We start from the raw sequence: 16,657 nt of genomic DNA, 5'->3' as shown, positions 1-16,657 counted from the left end.
TCCTTATAAAACATTTCTGAGACCAGGTTCATGTTTAAAAATGTCTCCAGTTCCTTCATGGAACTTTATCATTGATTCTGGACAGGCCAGTGGAGAAACACTTGTTCATGGCAACACTGTGTAGTTGAAGATGATACTTGTGCCTTCTCTATATCCAATTCAATGAGATTAGTTTATCTAGAAGAGAAAGAAATTCTCTCTTTCCCCTGGCATATGTTTTTTCTGCTCTTAAGACGGAAGCTCGCCGATTAATAATTTGAGTCATATGAAAATTTTTCCTTGAGAGTTCCTTTGTTCGATCTTCCATGGACCTGAATCCCAGGACCTCTTGCCAATAGGTCATCCTCCCCTGGAAACAGTGCAGTTTGTGATTGTTTCACCACATGTAAACATGTTCCCACAGCCAAAGTCAACCTGAATTTTCAGATAATGATATGAATGAGTTCAGTGCAATGTGAATATCTACTCACAGTTCAAACCATAAACAAGCTCTACCTTAACAAAACAGCTCCACTCTGATACCAGTTGCCACAAAGCAAAATCCTCAACCACAAATCTTGCTTTTAATTGTCCTTGATTACAAAGCATAATCTATGTGCTCTACATAAAAATATTCAGATTCTGTTAGGTTAGGTCCAATGGCAGCCCCTGAAGGCAGCCTCATCTCTGGGACCTGTGAATATGGTTCCTTGAATGACAAAAGAGACAATGCCGATGTGGTTAACTTAAGGACTTTGGGATGGGGAGATTATTCTGGACTGCACAAGGGTACTCAAAAGTGAAATTAGGAGGCCAAAGAAGAGGTCAGAGTAACATGATGTGAGAAGGACTTGACTGGCCATTGCTGGACTTAGAGATTAAAGAAGGGAGCCTTAGCTATGCCTGTATGAGGGAAGCTTCTAAAGCTGGAAAAGGAAAGGTAAGAAATTTGTCCTAGTGCCTCCCAAAGGAAATACAGCCTGGCCCACACCATAATTTTAGCTCAGTGAGACCCATGTCAGACTTCTAACCCACAGAACTAGAAGAAAATGAAATTCTGTTGTTTTAAGCTGCAAAATTGGAAGTAATCTGTTATTATAGCCCTTGAAAACTAGTGCATATAGATTATAATTTACATTAGAACATACTTCAGACTATTACAGACATTTAAAACCCGTCATTCAAATAAAAATGATGAAATAGTAAAATACTATACTCTTATAGAACACCCCTGTGTTAACAATAGTACTGCGCGTTAAGTCACAAGCAACAAAGTATTAGAAAGGGAAATGGAAGGGCCTGCGATTGTCTTCCTTCCATGTTGATCCTATTGTTACGGTAGTAAAGGCATTTAACTTTATCAGTCCAGCTAGGTTTTATATGGCTGCAAATCTGAGCCACCTTAGCACTGAACTTTACAACCAAGAAGACCAATGTTTAATTGGTTGTAAAAGCCAGCAGCCTCCTGGGTTCAGTATTACCGCATTTGATTATTTTCATCCCTTTTCTTTTCTAGAATGTAAGGGATGGCAGAAAGGTTGGCAGACAAACCTAGGTAATTGTGTACCAAATAATGGACACTTTGATCGAAGAATTTATAAATTTCTTTCTATTTACTTAATTTTTTCCTTCCATCCTTTTTATTTCCCAAGGTGAAGATGAAATTGTATCATTAGGTGACAAAGGACAGAACTCATCCATTTCAAGAATGTCTGGTTAGCAATTGACCATGACTCTAAATATGTTCACATACTATTTTCTGAGTCTAGTAAAATTCTGATCCTGATGTCCTGGTTTAGCCTTACCCTACTGAACTTACAACACCAGCAGGAGCCAGCTGGTAGCATATGGCACTCAGCCTTTATATATTTGGGAAATCATGCGTTTAATATGTATATAGTCTCCTCACATTAGATAGACTGTTAAGGGAGTTTCTATTTGGTCAGTAAGGCCTATAATTTCAGAAAGTAAAAATTATTTTCTTATACTTCTTTTCAATGGAACTAAGAATGCTTTTATTAATAGATTGTGTAAATGTGCCCCAAATAATCATAAATGTGATGTGCATTATAATAAGAGGCAGAGGAGACAAACTGCTGTAGGAGGCCCTGAGTACATGCTTGTTTTGAAGGGGTGGGAAGTTCTTCCCTGTGTAGTGCGGACTCTGAAGAGCAGCCATCCCTCTCAGGGCCTGCTCTGTATCCTGCAGTGTGGAATCGGTGTGCAGTCAGAGCTTAGACCCAGGACCTTCCACATGCAGAGGTGTTGACACAAGAGATGGGCTCTTGGGCATAGCCTACATTGCCCCTCTTAAATCTGGCTAAGTGTTTTCAAGCCTAGAAGAAAGGCTTAATTTGCTAGGATGCTGCTTGCCCTCTGTGTAGAATTTATTTTCTTTCACTCAAAAGAGAAAAACCAGTCCAGGTAATATTCTGGGTACATACCTATAGGTACTTTTAGAGACAGCATAGATGGCACTGTAGCCATAACTTTGAACTTTGAATTCAGATGGTCTTGGGTTGGAATCCCAGTTTCATCATTTATGAAACTGTGATTCTTCAGCATGTGGTTTAATTTTTTAATGTCTGTGTCTTCACTTGTAAAATGGGAACAACGATAGTAGTTACTTGAAAGACTTCTTATGAGAATTAAATGAGGTAACTCATGTTAAGAATGTTACCTTGGGGGCGGTGCCTGTGCCTCAAAAAGGAGTAGGTGCTGGCCTCATATGCAGGAGGTTGCGGGTTCAAACCCAGCCTCAGCCAAAACCACAAAAAAAATGTGCCCTAAGACTCTTCAAATATTTTTTTTTTTTTTTTTTTTTTTGAGACAGGAGCCTCAAGCTGTCCCCCTGGGTAGAGTGCCATGGCATCTCAGCTCACAGCAACCTCCAACTCCTGGGCTCAAGCGAGTCTTGCCTCTGCCTCCCAAGTAGCTGGGTCCACAGGTGCCCGCCACAACACCCGGCTATTTTTTGTTTGCAGCCATCGTTGTTGTTTGGCGGCCCAGGCTGGATTCGAACCCGCCACCTTGGGTGTACATGGCTGGCGCCTTAGCCACTTGAGCCACAGGTGCCGAGCCAGACTCTTCAAATATTCATGTTAGCTGTCACACACCACCTATGACTCTCACTCCGTGCACAGACCAACACTGCCACAGTTGCTCACAGAGGAGAGAAGGTGTGTGGGGCCTCCTATCAGCAGAGAGAGATCTGGGTCTCTGGAACAGCAAACAAATCATCGAAGGCTCAGAAGACAATGACTGAACTGGGCACAGCCGCCAAATCAAGATTCCAGGTGTTTTGAAAGATGAATTCCTCCTTACCTAGCAGTCCTTTGCTTTTTATCTTATAAATAGATTTTACATTTGTAACTCTACACATTTACCTTTTTCTTTGACACTCCCATTTCTCTCACCCTGCCTCCCCTGACACTTTGATTCCCTCAAGTTCTATTATTAGTGTTTTTTTCACTTTGGGAGAGAATTCAGAACACCAGGGGAATGCGCTCTTCTCAGGCAGTTTAATCCAGCACAACAGTGTTCTGTGAAGTACAAGAACGGCCCTGGTCAGGGCTTTATAAACAAGAACATGTCTCGAAAGCCATCACTTACTGTATGATTCCCACGTAGTTCTCGATCTCTGCCAAGGGAGCTTTCCTCCAGTTCTTTTTATACCCAACCACCAGAGTGTTTGGTTTCATTCTTCCTAAGCCTGAGGCCTAGACAAGGGGCATAAACACACGGGTCATCCTCCCTGTACTGGGAAACCACCGCCACAAGTGAAAAATCATGTCCAAAAGAGCACGGAAATAATGTTCTGAAGATTCTGAAGATTAGATTACATTTTAGTGCATGTCCTTCATGCCTGTACCCAACCATAAAATAGAAAGATTAGTTCTAAATCATCTCAGCCACAAATGGATTTTAGATGACAGAAATGTAGCTTTTCTAAATTAGCAGTCATTTGCATTTCTTCTGACACACTCATTAAAATGGTTCAATAATTTAAAATCAAGTGAGGGTCAGCTTAACTGTTGCTATGCATGTTGTAACTTAGTGGTTCCAAGCTCGTTTCCACCTGTTATATCCATAATGTCATTAGCAATAAAATTCATGTTTGGAAAATTCTTACATAAAAGGATCACTGAAATCTCTTCTTATTTATCGACGAGTGACTGAACTGTGTTTCCTTTTTCATGACAGTATTATGAACAGCCATCAGAAGTTTTGTTTCTCCTCATTAGATGACTGGATACGGCTTTTGATTAATCAAATGTAATTTGGCAATGTTACGAAGCACCTATTAATCACAAAGTGCTATGGCAGGTATGGTGGGAGAGCAGTCAGGTATATTTCTTGGCATTAAGGGGCCAAATATGGCAGAGAGAACAAGATATATACAAATAATTCTAAGATGAGTACAAATGCAATAGGAACTTATATGAAAGCACAGAGGAAGAAAACTTGAATTCCAGCTGAGGAGGCATGGTCAGCTTCAGGAGAGAACATGGCATTTGGTCTGAGTCTTGGAGTGTTATTAGATGTTGGTGGGTAAAGATAAGGAGAGCAGTGGGAGTGATGAAAGGCCCTCCTGGGTTCTAGGAACAGTGAAAGAAGTGACCAGAGCTGGATATTCAGAGGGAATAGTCACAAGTGGAAAGAGATAGGCAGTGATGGAAGGTTCCTGAAATAAATTTTGTCTCCAACAATTTGGTGTATTCTTTTTGGCTCCTGGCAAATGTGTGGTAGTATGGATGCAGTCTTTCCACAAGGATGTGGTAATGTGTACCATCATTTCTTAGATACAAGGAAGGTTTTATAAAAAATGATGTAGGCTGGGGGTGGTGGCTCACGTCTGTAATCCCAGCACTCTGGGAGGCCAAGGAGGATGGATTTCTTGAGCTCAAGAAATCTCAGCTTGAGCAAGAGCGAGACCCCATCTCTACTAAAAAATGGAAAAGGCATTGTGTCACATGCCTGTAGTCCCAGCTACTCAGGAGGCTGAGGCAAGAGGATGACTTAAGCCCAGGAGTTTGAGATTGCTGTGAGCTATGACCCTGTGGCACTCTGGCTGGGGGTAACAGAATGAGACTCTGTCTCCCACCCCCCAAAAATAATAAAATAAAATAAAAAACTAAATAATGTAGTTGGCAGTGCTTCCTTTAATACCCCTCTGTCCTGCCTTTTGCCATGACCCCTCTGTATTCTATGTTCATTTGAAGAAATTGGTATGAATGTATGCATGATCATTTCTTTTTTACCATTTCTTCCAGATTAATATTTCTTGTCGATACCTATATATTTCCTCTCCCTGCTCTTATTCTGTGTCTATATCCCCTTTCCAAGTTAAAACTTCCTTTACAAATCTCCCGTGATAATTTTATATTATACGTGTAGCCCTTCCAATACATGTAACCAAAGAACTACTGAAAAGTAACTCACGACTCAAAAGAAAAATCAACATCTTGCAATAACACCTATTTCCATGGTTTAGCCAAATTAATAACAGATGAAAAGAGGCTCGTTGTGGGTAATAGGTCTTTCAGAAATGGCTTCTCTGCCTATGCAAGCTACTTTGCAAGTGTTCTTAAGCGATATTAGAGGCAGGAATGCATCAAATACTCTTAATCTCTAAGATATTGTAGCTAAACCAATATATATTTTTTCTTTCCTGCCTGCATAAGCATCAGCGTTACCTGAATACGGTCCTCAGTGCTGACGCTCCTAGATGTGGCAACTCTGAAAACCAAATGCAGGTGATGTACAAAGAATTAGGACTCTTTGACCAGATCAAAGCCAAATGTGTAGGAAGCCAAACCCTACAATTTCTGAGGGGCTTTTTTAAAGGATTCCCTGGCACTCTAAATTATGAGGATTGCAACTAGGGAAAGATTATACAGTATATGCTTAGATAGAAGAGGTAAGGAGGGCGAGGAGAAAGGAAAGAGGGAGAAGAGACAGAGCGCTGTGAGATTTAAGGTCAAGCTGTAGAGAGGATCACCTTTTATTACATTCTGGAAATAATTCAGGAGGATGGGGAGATTTTACGCCCAGATCGCCATGCATTAATTTCATTGAGTCTAGCAGCTGCCCTCACACCATTTGCAAAAGAAAAAAAGAACAGAGCGCCTGACTTGAGCATTGCTATCTGCAGTCGGAGAGGGAAAAACAGTTTGAAGTTTCAATAGTATCCTGAATGTCGTCAACCACCAGAACAAATTTGCATTTCAATAATGATGGGAGTGGACTGTGTGCCGGTGGCCAAAGGCAACCTCATTTCCCATTTCTAGTGTATCACTCCTAGTTCATTGTAATAGAACCTTTCGGCTTTGTTCTAGCTTTGCCTATCCCCTAGAATTCAAAATGAATTCCTTCCCCATCTGCACTGATCTCTGCTGCTGGGCTGCCTAACTGCAGACATTCGTTTTGGAAGCTTTACTAACACGGAACCCTCACTGTCTCGTGCCTCCGTGCTCATTTGCTGAATGCCAGCCTTACCTGGAGGAGACTTCGGACACCATCTCGGAAACAGTCCGCCGCCACTGCAGCATAAAAAGCCTTGATTTTGTTCTTTATAAGCCAAGCCTGTTTTTTCGCCATGCCACTGTTCATCTCCTTAACACACAGCTTGCGCGGTCCCTGGATGACACAAGAAATATTGTTTAGAAGCCCCACTGTCATAGATCACAGAGCTGTTTTCTATGGCACAGAAGTAGCCAGTAATGCCCCACTGGGGTAAGAAAGGGAAAAGAGGGGAAAACGCCTCACTAAACAGGGTTCGCGTAGATTCAGCCTTTGAGACAGGACCCACATCACGTGCTCTCCATGCAAAGGTCTAGACTTACAAGAACTGCTTAATTAACTGCCTTCCTCTGAGCAAGAAGAAGAGCTGAGGGCGTCATGGTACATGAGGAAAATACTGAAAATGTGATTAAAGACGCTCTGGAAATAACCACCCAAGAGCCAGAGCCTCTTTCAAGAACACCACAGAAATCTCAGCTAGAGCCCATTTTTAAGCAATGAGCAGGGCTCTTGGGAGGTGGAACATGGTGACTGCGGATCCTGCCGTGAACTGCACATCTGACAAATCTATTTGGCTCATGCATTTGCCTTTTTGTGTGGTAAAAAGACCTGACCTTGTCCCACTTCTCCCTGTGTAACGTTCACACACCTCCACTCAAAGAGATTGGCATTTCCTTGTCATTCAATGCATTTGGTGGGAACAAAGGTTCACATCCCTATGACCAAGGAAGAGTGGAAGAAAGAAGGAGGTGGGTGTCAGGATATCAGATAATTTGAAGACAGCTCTGCAAACTCAATGTTAATTAAAAATTCTGTTTTGTTTTTATTGCCTTAAAGATCCAAGCTAGTTCTTTTCTTCTCATGTTTTAATTCAATCCAAAAATATTTTTCTTTCTTTTTTTTGAGACATAGTCACACTCTGTTGCCTTTGGTAGAGTGCTGTGGTGTCATAGCTCACAGCAACCTCAAACTCTTGGGCTCAAGAGATCCTCCTGCCTTAGCCTCCTGAGTAGCTGGGACTATAGGTGCCCACCACAATGCCTGGCTATTTTTTTGAGATGGAGTTTTTCCCTTGTTTGAGCTGGTCTAGAACTCCTGACTTCAAGCAATCCATCTGCCTCGGCCTCCTAGAGTGCTAGGATTGCAGGCATGAACCACCGTGCCCAGCCTCAAAAAGTACTTCTGATTATCTATTATGTGTCTGACATGGTATAAATCTACTATTTTTCCAAGGAATTCTTTCAATTCATAAAGAGGTTGGAATTTCATTGTAATGTCTTAGATTTCATATGAATCACCTGTGATCCTGATAAAATGCAGTCTGTAGGTCTGGGGTGGGGCTTATGATTTTGCATTTCTAACAGGTGGCAAGGACGTTACTGGTTCTTAAAGAGACCACAGCTGGAGTCACAGTCTCAGAGGGTCTTGGAATGGAGAGAAAGGGCATTACAATGCCCAGGCTTTGCAGTCAGACAGAACTGCTTTCAAATATAAGCTTGGCCACTTTGAAAGTAATTGAACATCTCTGACCTTTGTTATCTTGTTTTAAAAATGGGAACAAACCCTAAGCTACAAGATTGTTTTAACAAAGTGTCTGGTATGATGTCTCGAATATTGGACTCACCTAAAGCTGATTTTTATTATTTTAAACTGAGTCTTCATAATCTCACTGAAGACCCAGCACTAATTCTATTGCCTTTTGTTCTACAGCAGAGCTGAAAGAACACTGAACTGAAAGGATGTTGGGTTTCGGTCTGGCTCTGGCACTCACTAACTTGTACCCCAGCTATGTCAACTGTCCTCGCTTGGCATAGGTTCTACCTTTATAAAAAGGAGGCGGTTACCTAGGCTATTACTGCCCGGTGTGATAGCCTATATCCTCATGTTGCTATGGAGCATCTGAAATGGGGCTGGCCCACACTGAGATGTGTTGGAGGCATAAAATACACATTGGATCTCAAAGTCTTAGTACGAAAAATGTAAATATCTCATTAATTTTCTATAATGATTGCATATTGAAATGATAGTATTTGGGATCTATTGGGTTAAAGAAATTATACTATTAATATTAAAAATAACTATTTCTTTTTTCCTTTTAATTGGCTACTAGAGAATTTTAAATTATATATAGCACATATTGTATTTCTTTCTTTCTTTCTTTCTTTCTTTCTTTTTGAGACATAGTCTCACTTTCTCACCCTTTGTAGAGTGCTGCGATGTCTCAGCTCACAGAAATCTCAAACTCTTGGTCCAAGTGATCCTCTTGCCTCAGCCTCCCAAGTAGCTGGGACTATAGGCGAACCACAACACCCAGCTATTTTTAGAGGCAGGGTCTCACTCTGGCTCAGACTGGTCTTAACCTGTGAGCTCAGGCAATCTACCTGCCTCCACCTCCTAAGTGCTGGGATTACAGGTGTGAGCCCCTGCGCCTGGCGTCTGGCACATATTGTATTTCTATTATACAACATGAGATGATCTCTGGTGTTACTTCCATTTGAATATTCTATTTGAAGTAGATGAGCTTCTTTATATGCTTATTTTTTCTGATGTATTTTCAGAACCTTCTAACTTTTCAAAAACAGTTCGGATGACTTTACATTCAAGGAAAGTTTAATAAAACAAGAAACTTCAGTGAAGCTAGAAAAATAGATAGGGAGGGTATTTATTCAACTAGAAGACCTAGTCTAAGAAAAAATATGTCATTATGGATCAAATTTAGCTAAGGTTTCCAGACTATCCATGCATTTTGAGTCAGTAGTCCCTCCTTGGGCATCCTAGACTTCAACAACTGTAAAAAAGAAAGAGTATTTTATTCAAGGAATCTTAGTGGTAACAATGGCCATTAGAGAGAAGAATAACCACCATCTAGGAAAGATGTTGCATCACAGTATATTGAGTTGTATCACACTGACTATGAACCCCAGGGGAAAATGGCATTTATTTAAATAAATACAGTCTAATATGTCTATTAGTAGTATAAAAATCCAGATTAAACATTAATTGTGACAGCGAGATTTACTTTAATGTCTAAATTTGCCATATTGAAAAGTCATAAAAATATTTCATGCAGAATCTCTCTTTGCTACAAGCGATTATAACATCCTTGTAGCGCAGTTATTAATGGGAGGCAAGGGAGGCTGCGATACAAATGTCTCCAGAATAAAGCAAGCTAACAAAGAGGGGAAACACACTAGAATCCCGAAGACAATTAGTGAACATTCAACTATGTCCTCAATACCAAAATGGATTTTGCTACCGCATCCTAACATCACAGATTCGTTTCTGTTGGAATCCCAAATATGAGTATATAAATTAAGATTTGAACAAAGAAGTATTCACAGTCTTGTGTATATTATAACTTTGACATTGAGAAAGGGGTAAATAATTTCTAATCATTTGGTCTGGAAAGGAAGTTGATGAGATGCTACTTCAGATAAGAGAATATTATGAAAAAGACTTTGCAACGTTCTGACACTATTGAATTTGGGCCAAGTGCAATATTCTTTTCAATTTTTATCTTTTCAAGAGTCTTATTTGTCTGTATTTTCATTGCTGCTCTGGTTAGAATTGCAGGAGAGAGAATTTTCCTTTTCTGAAAGGTCCATATTTTATCTTACCACGAGTCCTGGTGCCCATTTCTAGGTCATTTCATCCTTTTTGTATTTGGTCATGTCATTGTTTTATTAACATCAGAACAGTGACTCACTGACAACAGGAGAACTGATGTGTCTAAAAAGAATACATTTTCTTCTTGGTGGAGGTGGAAGTTGAGATTACGAGGAGGTTGAAGACAGAAGGAAAAAAAATGAGAATTTGAGTTTCTTTTGGGTTATCTGGGCTCCACTTGCTTTCCATAGGCCACAGAGTCAGGAGATAGAACTTCTCAAAGAGAGCTTTAGATTTTATGAAGATAGTTTATAAATTTTTAGAAAAAAGACGAGCAAGGGAAACAGACTGAAATTTTGTTAAGGGGGCTCAGCATGAGGAAGCTGTTCAGAAGTTAACCTTCTTCTCCTTGACAATGAGGGAGGGAAACAGGGGTTTAAATTAATATTAAAGAGCAGGAAAAACACAAAGCAGAATAGATTGACATCTTGGTACACATATGTGAAACAATGAAAGAACTACCCAAAGGTGGGGCTGTGGCTCATGCCTATAATCCTATCTATAACTCTGGGAGGTGAGACAGGTGGACAGCTTGAGCTCATGGGTTCGAGACCAGTCTGAGCAAAAAGTGAGACCCTGTCTCTACTAAAAATAGAAAAACTGAGGCAAGAGGATCGCTTGAGTCCATGAGTTGGAGGTTGCAGAGAGCTATGATTCTATGGTACTCTACCACTCTACCCAGGGCGACAGCTTGGGATTCTATCTCAAAAAAAAAAAAAAGAAAAGAAAAGAAAGAAAGAACTACCCATAAAACTCAGATGACATCACTTCTGGAGAGGGAGAGACCAGGGGTCTGGAGTGGTCACGCAGGGGATTTCAGCTTGACATGTGATGGTTAATTTCATTTAAAGTGAGTGGAAGTATCTTTGACAAAAAAGTTAACAGTTCTAAATTAAGAGAGGTAGAATATAGGTCTCATTTAATTTTATATAATTGAGCTATGTGAAATTGCCAGTAATCAACCATTTTGGATTTCAAAAATGCAAATTTCATATGATACAAGTTAATATTTTTCTTAATGTTTCAAAATAAAAAATAGAGCCAATCTTAAGAAAAACCTTTTTAGCCACCAACAGAACCCAATGTACTTCATAAAAGATGCCACTATAGATTTAAAATCCCTTTGCAATTCCAAAAAAAAAAAAAGAAAGAAAATTTAGAAAAGATGCAAGTGGTGTATATTTGGACAATAGTGGCTTAATCTGATTTGTATTTCAAGTTCAAGATTAGTTGAATCAACTTTTAATCTTTATAAGTATACCTATTTTTTATTGTTTTAATTGAAAAAATTCTTGCCCTTAAATGCAAAAGTGATAATTATGGGAGAGAGGGATGGCTGCCGTCTGAGGCCTTCTCACAGCGGAAAGATAAGCGGGAGCCATGGCCATGAGATTTTAGAGCTGAACTTAGTGTGCCCAGAGAATTAAGGGCTTATCAATTCAAGCTAAGCTATCCATGATGACAGGTTTGATTATCTCTCCCTCTACTATGAATGACACAAATGTGGAAACTCAGAGACAGAGGCAGTGTTTATTTATATCAGGATAACTCAGTCCCCAACTAGCTGGGACTATTGGCACGCCTCCATATCCAGACAAATTTTTAATATTTTTGGTTTTTGTATAGACTGGGTCTTACTATGCCACTCAGGCTTGTCTTGAATTCCTGGCCTCAAGAGCTCCTCCCCACTTGGCCTCCCAGATTGCTGGGATTACTGGTGTCAGCCACTGCACTTGTCCTGCAGTTTACAACTCTAGACTGAATACTTGCCTTTTGCTGAACTGACTGTACTTGGATACATTCAGAAATATGAAGGGATTGTAGTACAAAGTGGTGTCCTCCTCCCTCTAGTCTTCCTGTGGACAAGAAGTGGGAGGAGGTGGCCTGATGGGTGAGCGTAAGATTTTTAGTTGGATAGTTGCAAGACCACAGCAGGTGCCTAGGGTCCAGTAAAGAGTACAAATTTCTTTTTTTGTTTTTGAGACAGAGTCTCACTTTGTTGCCCTGAGTAGAGTGCAGTGGCATCACAGCTCACAGCAACTTCAAACTCCTGGGCTTAAGCAATTCTCTTGCCTCAGCCTCCCAAGTAGCTGTGACTACAGGTGCCTGCCACAGTGCCTGGCTTTTTTGTTGTTGTTGTTGTAGTTGTCATTGTTGTTTGGCGGGCCCGGGCTGGGTTTGAACCTGCCAGCTCCAGTGTATGTGGTTGGTGCCCTAGCTGCTGAGCTACTGGCACCGAGCCAAGAGTACAGATTTCTTAATTTCAGTTTTAGCAGCTTCACGAGCTATGACCTCTACCCTTGATCTTAGCCAAAAGGCGGAGAAGCAATAGAGCCGTGACCTCTTGTCCTTTAAAAACACCTTGGGTGCAGGAGGAAAGGGCAGTGGGGCGGCCCACAAGCTTTCCATCTAACATGAACATTAAAATGCTATTGAGTTCTGGGACTTGCTCCTTTAAGATAGCCAAACAGAACTTCAAGTGAGCATTTCCATAGTAAAGGCCAGCAGAGGGATGGAGCACACAGCCTGATGTCCTGTGATCAACTAATTGGGAGTACACGTCACACTGTCCCACTATGATCAAACTGCTATGTACCTAAAACGTTCAAAATCCAGTGTCTCAGCTTGTCTTTTCACGAGAGGGTGTCTTAGATTTTTGTTGAAGGTAATATATTTCTGGAATGAAAACGGCAACTATAGCATACCAAAAGTAATGATAATGACAGTGACAACTGAAATTAATTGAGTGTTTACTATTTGATAGACATTGAACTTGCACCAGAAAGCTTATTGTACGTAATTCTCACAGCAACCCTGTAATACCAGTGCTATCTTTATTATCTTCATAGTATAACTCAGAAAATTGAGGCCAGAGAGACTAAAATTACATGCCTGAGGGACTCACAGCTAATAGGTGGCAAAACGGTGATTCAGAACTTGACTGTTATTCTCAAAAGCCCACAAGCACCAGCTTCCTAGAGTTAAAAACTAAATTGTCATTCTTTTATCATCATCACTATTTAACATTTTCCACAAAGTTGGCCTAACCATCAACCACTGTGCTTTTGGAAAAAACTTTCTAATGGTATGCTCACTGCCCCCACATCCCCTTCCATCTGTTTCTTTGCAAAGATGATTGACGACTCAGCCTGGAGTCTAAAAATGCTGACAACATCTGCAGCCCCAGGAGCTCACAGAAAGTAACTAACTGGAAAGTCATTAACTGATGCAGTAACTATTTTCTGTCCCCAAGAGAACCTCAGTAGCTGGGAGCAAAACTCTTGGGCCCTACACGGAGAGACCAGCATAGGAATATAATGTGGTCCAATGAGGGCCATTGGAAGTACAGACTAAGGTACCTACTTCGGATGAAATGATATTCCAGCATCATATTCTTTTACTACAGGTAAAGCAGCAAAGGGTTAATTAAAAGCAATATCTCCTGTCTCTGAGACGACCTTTTCTCCCTTGCCAAGATGTGACTATTTATACTTTCAGTTCATTTCTCCAGTCCTAAAGATATTTTATTGCCTGCTAAACTAAGTTTTCTCTAAATTGCTAGAGAAGAAAAACACCTCAAACTGCTTATTCCATCAAAACTGGTTCCTATATTGTATTGGCCAAAATGAAATCCACTAATCCAGGACACTAAAGTTGATAATGTGAGAGAGGGGTGCTTGATAAGATTTTAAAAAATCCTCTGGGGTCACAGTTGGTCATTACTTAACTTGTCAATCTCGTGTATTCAGTAGGAGCCTCCCTACCGCTCTCCCCACACTGGGTAATTGCATTCAGTTATATTGTGTGAGTTACTGTCCCATTAGCACTGAGAGGAAAGAGACTAGGACCAACCAGCTTCGTAGAGCATTTAGAATAAGTCAAGTGTAACAGGATGCTGAAGTGCTGGTCATGATGACACGTGGTAAATCAGCCCCCTGCATGATGACAGGGTGGACTGCCTGGGAGGCAGTCACAGGACTTCCTGCCAGGCCTCTTCCTCAGGTATTAGAAATTTAAGTCTAATAGCACTCCAAGGATACAAGGCTGCCAAGGCTTTCTCCTTGCGGTGCCACACAAAGCAATTCAGGAGCCTGGACTGACATCCTGGCTGTGCCACTTTCTTGTCACAGGACCCAGTGTACTAATTTAATTTTCCTGAATCTCACTTTTCTAATCAGTGAAATGTGAACAGGGCTTCTTTTCTTTCCCGCCTCACTAGTCTCGGGTGTGGTTCGAATAAGAAAAACTATAGACAAATGCTTTGCAGGATAGGTAAGGACTTAAGGATTAGAAAAATACGTTGCCAGCTGAGGATTTTGAGTGGGGTGTGTGAGTGTCAGGGGTGGGGAGAGAGAGAGAGGAGTGTGTGTTAGGAGAGGACAAATAGAGATTGGCTAGTTTGAAGGACTTAGACTTGTTATTTTTATTATTTTATAATTTTAGTGCTTTCTCTATACTTGAAAAATTGGTCAAGAATTATGGTTACATTTTTGGCATCTGCTTTGACTACTTCCTAGGAAAACCACTGAAAGGTTATTATTCGTCTACCTTATACTTCCTGAACAAAAAGGAATTCGCTTAGTTCTGAATGTTTATCCACATCGTGGAAAACTTGGCTTAATTCTTTAGATATCTATATGCCATCAAGTTCATCCAAATATCTGACCTAAATTCTACGTACTGTCATTTAAGGCCACTATGTGTTGTTCTCTCCCTACCAGTGAATCTATGTGATAGTATTCTATCTGGCTCATTCCATCCTTTTCTATTTCTATAGATAATTATCACCCCAAATGCCTTCATTTTATTTCTGAGCCAGTTCTCTTATTCTTGAGTCAAAGACCATCATTTGGAAATATGTATCACGTTTAGTTGGTCTCCTATGAAATCTAAAATTCATTTCATCTATTCGTTTAAATACAGGATCACCAGCTCTTACTAGTCCTTGCTCTGTGAATCAGTTGGAGGGCTCTTCTCTAAACCGTTTTGCAATTTTTCTATCACTGCATGCATTTCTCTGCTCGCCTAAAATAACCTAAGGTGAGCAGGAAGGGAAAAGCACTTTCCCTGGGTAAGGTGGCTCTTACCACAAAGACTTCACAGCAGATGCAAAGGCCACTATTCTTGGTAAAGGCGTGAGTTATATCCAACAGGGCAGGTCTCGTCATGGGTCCACCTGTTAAGACAATGCACTGGGGCCTGGAAATACAGAAAAGAAGATGTGAGAATTGGCCATCACGAAAAGCCTGTGAGCCCAGAACCACCCCAGGACAGAAGGCTTGGAAAATGGGACAACTTCTCCCCTCGGGTCTTGGATTTCCCATTAGAATTCTTGACTCATCTTGCCTGCCTACTTTGAAATCTTTGTATTCTTATTTAGTTAATTAGAGCAAATGTGCGAAGTAAGGAGAAGGTGGTCTTGTGGTCCCCTTGTCATTTTTTCCCTGGACACTATGCTTTTCCAAATCCCAACACAAGGCACCCTTCTCCAACCAGTATTTTTATGCTGTTTTCTTTCATCCTCCCCACACACTTAGGTTTTGAAATTCCATGCAAAACCGGATACAGCTAACGAAGGGCTGAAAGGGTTCTTTCTAAGAGAATCCAGTAGGCTAGAAAGCCTTAAGCTGAATGGAGACAATGCCCATGAGTAAGGTGTGTGGGCACTTAAGGACGTCTCTTTGATATTACACCACTTAGGCCATCTTTCTAAGATGGAAGGTGAATGGCACTGGGAGGGGCTATAGCTTGGGGTGGGCATAGCTCAGCTTACTCATTTATAGGAGGTGCTATTGGGCAATGTGGCAGTTTCGTCTGACTGCTTACTTTTAGCGTATACGCAGACCACTTATAACTACTCTAATGCACTTGCTTCCCATATCAGAGAACCACTTCTACAGTGAAACAACCCCGGGATCCCTGAGAGGCCAACTTCACCTGAAATTTTTTACATGGTCTTCCACTGTAGTTAATTCCAGAGCGTTGTCTAAAGCACTCACGTAGGAAAGGGCCTGTGTGGACGAGCCCCAGTTCACATCTGCGGGTAAAGGAGGAAATTGGCACAAAATGCATTGACCTTTTCCTCTGTACACCATGAATAATTTTTTACCAGCCATTCCCCTCTATGATGTTCCTGGGCTGTGCCAGCAGTGAGGAGTGTCCAAATGAGAGAAAATACAATGTAGTATTTCCTAAAAAGCACATCGTGTCCTGTTAGGAACACTGTGTTAATTCTCAGAAGTGAGACTTCTTTCCAGTGAAGAATCAGACAATGAAACTACAGTCTCAGAAATCTGGTTTGCTGGGAGAGGCTGTGTGCTAACCGCATTGCAGGCAGATAAACTTGGGAAGATGGTCAGCCCCTGAATAAATTCAAATTGTCTTCACTAATGTTTCAATCTAGAGGGAAAGCAGCATTTCATATACACAAATGGTGTGCAGTCTTCTTTATATTTTGAATAATAAAGCTGAATAGCTCAGAAATTCTTGC

At 40.9% G+C, this 16,657-nt stretch overlaps 1 protein-coding gene across 2 annotated transcripts in view; it reads right to left on the bottom strand.

The window, feature by feature from the left end:
* The window catches only part of SLC12A1 (solute carrier family 12 member 1), a 99,471-nt gene that overhangs the window by 32,806 nt on the left and 50,008 nt on the right, over positions 1-16,657 (bottom strand). For both annotated transcript variants that reach the window (XM_003784335.1, XM_003784336.1), the window contains exons 16-19: positions 16,105-16,204; positions 15,255-15,366; positions 6,478-6,618; positions 3,592-3,698 (exon numbers count right to left, since the gene is read on the bottom strand). In XM_003784335.1, the coding sequence (XP_003784383.1) occupies positions 3,592-3,698; positions 6,478-6,618; positions 15,255-15,366; positions 16,105-16,204 (460 nt within the window). The remainder of the gene's footprint in view (positions 1-3,591; positions 3,699-6,477; positions 6,619-15,254; positions 15,367-16,104; positions 16,205-16,657) is intronic.

Source organism: Otolemur garnettii, unplaced genomic scaffold (assembly GCF_000181295.1).
Source record: "Otolemur garnettii isolate 467f Iridium unplaced genomic scaffold, OtoGar3 scaffold00011, whole genome shotgun sequence".
NCBI lineage: Eukaryota > Metazoa > Chordata > Mammalia > Primates > Galagidae > Otolemur > Otolemur garnettii.
The sequence above is the reverse complement of the archived record's forward strand: the minus strand, read 5'-3'. Positions and strand labels throughout refer to the sequence as shown.